Below are 6,000 nucleotides of genomic sequence, written 5' to 3'. Positions count from 1 at the left end.
CCGCATTAACAGTGATTTGCTTGGATATGCAACTGGCATTTTGGAAGAGGAGACAAGGAAAGAAAGACGTGTCAAAAACTATGAAGAACCCACTGGAATAACTTCAAACGCCCCATCAGTAGTCACAAAATTGTCGAGACATCCAATCCTCAATCAACAGCCCAAGAGAGATGAGAATTGAGATGTGTTCTTGTACTGTTGACATCATAGGCATCAAGTTACAGGAGTGAGCATCAATCTCACTTTTACTCCTGGTTGTCAATCCTGTTGGTTGCATGTACTGGGTTGTCCTCTGCATTTGCACCACGTCTCTGTGCAATAGTTGGTCATCGTTCGGGCAGTGGGCATGTCCTGAAGAACATGGCTTGTTGTCTCATCCCATGAAAGAGCACGAGTCAGTGTTTCCTGTTCGGTATGATCAAAAACTCATAACTTCAAAGTAAGTATATGTAATGAGTTTTTGGTATGATGGAATAGGTGTTGGCACAATCTGTTGAATCAATCAGACGGTTGTACCTAGCCAACATCATGATGTACGAAGACAGGACAGTCACTAGACTCTTCGGGAAGGCAATGACAAGAAGTGCAGAATATAGATAAAGAGAAAACTGAGATTGGATATCATATTTATATTTATATTTACATTGTGTAAAGCTATACAAATGCAACATTACAAGTAACAATGGTTCTGTAAACTCTCCAGAGCCGACACAGTACATTGGCAAGTTATCTGACAGTGACTTCTACAGGGAATGATGTGAACTTTATTGCAATACAGAAATTACTAATACGAAGATGTCAAACTAGAATAAGTCCTGGATACAAATTTCATGTCATCAATGTAGATTTGATAGGATCAAGACAGGCAACACTTAAGCAAACTTTTACCTCAAAATACATGTACATGCAAAGAATTAGCATAATCATTCCTGCTTTCTTTCATATCCATATTTAGAGAATCATCACGAATACAGCACCGTCAATATATGAAATCTGTCTTTTGTCTTAAATTTCCATGACGACCTTCCCCACTCGAATATCCGACAGTCTCTTCAACTCCTCCACAGCAAATTCCATTGACACTGTCCTAACAATATTAGGCCTCAGCGTCCCCTTCTCTAATCTGTTCATGATGTCCTTGAGGATATGTTGATAGCGCCCTTGTTGCCCCAGTGATAACGTCCACGCCTGATGGAACAGGTAAGAGATGTTGGCGCTCTTCAAGTAGAGGAGCTGGGAATCAGGTGGGTCAATCTAAAAGACAAAGAATTCAATTTCAAGAATATGAAACACTGGCTTGTTCCACGAGACGATACATAAATCATCAGCAATAATCACGTTGTTACAATGTTTGCCCGAGCCATGAAAAGGTACACTCCTTGCTGTGCCATCTACAGGGATTATTGAAAAAAATCTGCTACCTCATTGATTAGTCTCCTGCTGTTCAAGTTACCTGTAAATCTGCCTGAGAAGTGACCCATCTTCCTCCAACCGCAAGACTAGATATCACCTCGTGTTTGAGTGGGACAGGGAAATCATGGGTCTCCACGTCGATGTTCTCATCCTCTTCATTAGTAAACAGTTTTACTAAAAAGACAAACAGAGAGACATCATTTATAGCTGTCCACGTCGCCTCCAGAGTCACTTTTCTTTAGAAGGCACATCCTTTGAGAGATGTGTAATCAAGATTCTGTGTACCTGGTGCCTATGCAGCGGCAGGCTGATAACCTCATACAAGTGCGTAAAAAATTAGTAGCCAGAGACGAAGTCCTTCACCCTGCTCGAAGACAGAGTCACTGTGTCCATGAGCCTAACCAGAGTGGCATGCAATAATAACTATTCACAATTAAGAGAGAACAAAGAAATAGGGTTGATAGAAAAAGAGGCTTGGTAGTGTCCTGTTGTTCTCACCTCCATTGTCGATGATACAATCGACACCAATGCCACCAGTTTCCTCCATTACTCCACTCAATATCACACCACCTTTAGCACTTGTTTCTATAACTTGAGCTGAAACAAGGGACAATTAGCAGAATAAGAAAAGTTGTAAGAAACAATGGGGGCGATAGGCTTTCTGTACTGCATATTGATAATGATATGTCAAGCAAAAGAGTTGTTCTCATTCCAGGAAAAAAGGTTCTACAAGAACTTAACCTAGAACCTAACGAACTATCTTACCCAATGGTGGTTGGATACCCTCAAGGTACAGCCTCTCCTCTGCAGTGCTTGCTGTTGACAACACCTTGGCTCCCCAACTCTGGGCCAGCTGGATGGCCACGCTTGAAGATGACGACGCACCATCTAGGATGAGGATAGTGTCACCACTGCAGATACGTGCCATGTAATGAAGAGCTGTGTAGGCCTTCACAGCATCACCAACACAGGCTGCTGCATCCAGGTAGCTTACACCAGAGGACTTTTTTACTGAAAGACATCAATGAAATCAGTTGTACAAGCAGTATTAGGCTTTCAATGACATATTTTTAGGAAAAAGTTTATTTTTCTTGAGGTCATTAGCATCTTCACGAAAACACAACCCAAAAATACAAATAAAACTCAACTATCACCAGGCAATTTGAAAAGACATTTCTGCAAGTTTACTTACTGACATTGTATTCATTGATAGCTACAAAATCCGCACAGCCAGGATAGGGAGAGTCCAAGGGAAGTATACCTGAAAAAGACACTGTCAGGTTAGAATTAGGAAATCCAGATCTATATCAATCAAGACATTTTAAAGTGTACAATGATTAGCCTATGCTTCCTAATTCACTCTCTAGCACCCCCAATGGATTGAATTGAAGGGAACTCTTGATTACTTTCAGTACTATTTACATGTATTGACAAATTCCAAGACCAGGTACAGAAAGTACTCACGAGTTGACAGCCCTGTCAAAATAACACTGTCAAAATGTCAACGAGTTTTATGACACAACGTACCCACAACATCATCTCCAGTCTTCAGTGACGTCACCGCCTCACCAACATGAGTGACAATTCCAGCGACTTCATGACCAACGGGGTGCTGTGATCTGGGCGCCTTCTTGAATAGACTTGATAGCACTTTACCACTGACCAGGGAGAGGCCACAGGCTTTCACTTGTACCAAGACACTGTTGTCATCAAGAGTGGGCATTGGCAGCTGAAAGTCAAAATACAATATGCATACATTTCATAGCTGAGCATTTATTTTATGAGTGCACAAGTGTTTGTGTTAGGGTTTAAGTCCAGGTTTTAAAAGATATAGTCATCATCGTCAACGACCTCTGTCTCATACCATCGCCAAATTTTCAGACTGACCTCCCTAATATTGGACCCTTGAACATATTTCCAGTTATGCTCTGGATGGTGGACAGACAGCTGTGGTCATGTGGAATGAGACTGTTGACCGCGAGCTGTCAGTCAATTGCAAGTAACGTCAGAAGGCAAATTATTGTTGCATCCTGAATCATCCTGCTTATTGTCGCCATTTACATTGCGACGTTATTCCTAATGAAATTTTTACAATATGTCGTTACTTTTGGCAAGTTGTGTTTTAGTATTTTGACTTTTTTTGTTTTGAGCAATTTTCTCACTGTCTTCTCTTTGCATATCCACACAGAATTTCATATTTGTTTTTGCAATGATTGAGCCTAAATGAATATAGTTCATTACATCTTCATGCATAGTAATGTTTCCTTCTTCTCCATTGTGAGAAAGTTCTCTAAATATCCCCCTCATCCTCAAAATTTGGGAAGAAATTATCAGCTGGGTTGAGTTAACATCCTAAACTAACCCAAACCATGTCAGGACATGGTTTGGGTTGTAAATAAATCAAGATGCGTAACTTCGGATAACTCACTAAAGTTGATCGATGTATTTTAAGGCTTCAAACTCAATAGTGTGTTATATTTGATTAAATTTAATATTTTAAGGTTGTTTATTTTGAGATAAAAACGATTATTAGAACTTTTAAAATATACGAAACTGGGGTTTGCGTTACACGCCCCTTTCCCACAATGCACCGCTGACAGCAAATTTCCTGCCAAATTTTTATCGATTTCGAATCACAAAGTGCTTTTATTAACACATTTAGCATTAATAAATTAATATCATAATTTGAGATATAAAAGAGCATATTTCAAGGCATCTACTTATCATCAGTTCATCTTCTGTGCCATCCCATAGACACTGAACTTCGACAAACAAGGGACCCATTTCACAGACAGATTTTTTTGCAGCCCAGGAATCAGGATCTGTGTGTATATTATGTAGGCCTACATGCTTATGTACATTGGGCGGATTGACAGGACCTCTTTTTCTTGAGCATGTGACTGGATTCAAGCAAAAATGAAGATGATTCACTTGAGAGCGCTTGCGATGATGTTGTACTGATCCAGTTTTAGTCACAAACAGGTTAGTTTGAGTGTTGTTTTTGTGATGGATACGTCATCAGTCATCATACATTACATGGATAACCGGCACCAACCAGACTACGGTACAGGCTATGGCCTATACAGTTCGGAAAAACCAGAAGGGGCAGAAGATACCCCTCTACCTTCTTTTACTTACCGTACTGTTTTACACAATAACAGACCTGTTTTTCCTACCCAACCACAATGCCAAAAGAAGTGTGATCTTGCAGTGGCCAATGTATTCTGCCATGGCAACTTTGAGGTTTCTGAATTGAGCAATGTTGCTACATTCTGCAATTTGCAGGACGCACTTGTCAGATGTGGCAACATTGCTGGATAACCCGGTTTTGTCTAATGACTTGGACATCCGTCTTCTGAAACTTTCGTCAGTTTTGTAGCCATTATTGCAGACAACAAGGTCATGGTTGGAGCACCAAAGTCTTAATCAGTAGGTTGTGGGTTCAACTGTTCCACCAGGTATGTTTGCCACTGCCAGGGCAAGCAAAAGATCTCACCAAATAGCGAGAAACCTGACGAGTTTGCAATGTACACCCATGGTCAACCCTTTAACATAACTGATTTCTAAATCTAATGCTGTGCGATCGAAATGAGGGATGTATCGGTTCTAAGATTATTCAGCATTGTGGAAACTTGAATATATTGTTCTTCACTCTTGAAATAGCTGTATCATTTTCATATTTGGTGATGCTGTTTTATCAGACAGACAAGTATCTTCAGTAAAGTCCAGTAGAAATTCTTTAGTTCTCATATAAAAGCTATTGTGAAAGGTCAATTGTCCTACAGAGAACCAGGCATCTTTTTCTTGGGAGTACTTGCCCTTCTTGCAATTGTGTAGAAAACCTCAGGTCAACCTCAGATATAGTAACTTAGCCTTGATTCTTTGCCACACACTTCAAACCTGGGCAGGAAATTTATCGGGATAATGTACATGGTAGCAGCTGTTGACCTATTTCTGATATCAGTATGACAAGAAAACACTTCCGGTTGTCCTGCAGTGGATGGCCTTTATTAACCTTGTTTACTGCTACAGAGTGCATCAGCTTGGTAAATGTAAATGTAACCAGGCACTGAAAAAAAATCAATTTATACGGAACTTTGCCATCCTGACTCTTTTGGTTTTAAAACCTCTTTAAATACAGAGCGTAAACCCATGAATTTGTTGGATACACTTTCTGTTGGCAGTCTTTAGTCTATTTCAAGCAAACTTTGACTAAGGATAAGGTAAGCTTGTGTGTTTCTGTCACTACTCATGAACTCGCTCATGAAATGGTAGGTTTTTGACTGCACTTGTATACAAGGAATATTACTTTTTCAGATACGCATACATTATTCTGTAAAGTGTCACAAGATATCCAAACTACAATGTCAGGTAAGTTTTTACCGAGTTAGTTTCTTGTATGTGGTCAATACTTTGTTTGCTTAATTTTGATGGAGTATGATGCAATCCCGAAAAAAATTTGTATACATGTACAAGAAGCGATTAAATGATAAAATTTGCCTCACAGTGCAGCCATGTAAATGCCATATTGCTAATAATGATAAAGTGGGGTTACTGGATTTGAAAGAATAGTTCAAAACTACGTTT

At 39.7% G+C, this 6,000-nt stretch overlaps 2 protein-coding genes across 16 annotated transcripts in view; one reads left to right on the top strand and one right to left on the bottom strand.

The window, feature by feature from the left end:
- Positions 1 to 622: 622 nt before the first annotated feature.
- Positions 623 to 3,786, bottom strand: LOC135488190 (quinone oxidoreductase-like protein 1). The gene is made up of 7 exons (XM_064772680.1): positions 3,655 to 3,786; positions 2,941 to 3,142; positions 2,606 to 2,674; positions 2,179 to 2,424; positions 1,912 to 2,010; positions 1,454 to 1,587; positions 623 to 1,254 (listed from the first exon to the last, which is right to left on the bottom strand). The coding sequence occupies exons 1-7, from the start codon at positions 3,718 to 3,720 to the stop codon at positions 1,006 to 1,008; spliced, it is 1,065 nt and encodes a 354-aa protein (XP_064628750.1). The 5' UTR covers positions 3,721 to 3,786; the 3' UTR covers positions 623 to 1,005.
- A 220-nt stretch (positions 3,787 to 4,006) lies between these two features.
- Positions 4,007 to 6,000, top strand: part of LOC135487533 (intersectin-1-like) — a 148,243-nt gene continuing 146,249 nt past the window's right edge. For 14 of the 15 annotated variants that reach the window (XR_010446869.1, XR_010446870.1, XM_064771300.1 and 11 more), the window contains exons 1-2: positions 4,007 to 4,395; positions 5,731 to 5,784. Coding sequence is in view for 13 of the 15 variants with exons in the window: in XM_064771300.1 (XP_064627370.1) it covers positions 5,778 to 5,784 (7 nt within the window). In the remaining 2 variants the exon portion in view is untranslated. Of the gene's footprint in view, positions 4,396 to 5,390; positions 5,637 to 5,730; positions 5,785 to 6,000 lie in introns of those variants that run through there. The other variant, XM_064771293.1, reaches the window with a different exon arrangement.

Source organism: Lineus longissimus, chromosome 5 (genome assembly GCF_910592395.1).
Source record: "Lineus longissimus chromosome 5, tnLinLong1.2, whole genome shotgun sequence".
Lineage (NCBI taxonomy): Eukaryota > Metazoa > Nemertea > Pilidiophora > Heteronemertea > Lineidae > Lineus > Lineus longissimus.
Note: the sequence above shows the minus strand (reverse complement) of the source record. Positions and strands in the feature narration are given on the sequence as shown.

What these genes read in the sequence shown, in the direction of transcription:
- LOC135488190 (XM_064772680.1), bottom strand. Translation starts at nt 3,720, where the DNA reads ATGAGGGGGATATTTAGAGAACTTTCTCACAATGGAGAAGAAGGAAAC. An exon ending in TATCAATGAATACAATGTCA is followed by an intron (nt 2,425 to 2,605) that starts GTAAGTAAACTT and finishes GATGTCTTTCAG; the next exon opens with TAAAAAAGTCCTCTGGTGTA. An exon ending in TTGTATCATCGACAATGGAG is followed by an intron (nt 1,588 to 1,911) that starts GTGAGAACAACA and finishes TTGTCTTTTTAG; the next exon opens with TAAAACTGTTTACTAATGAA.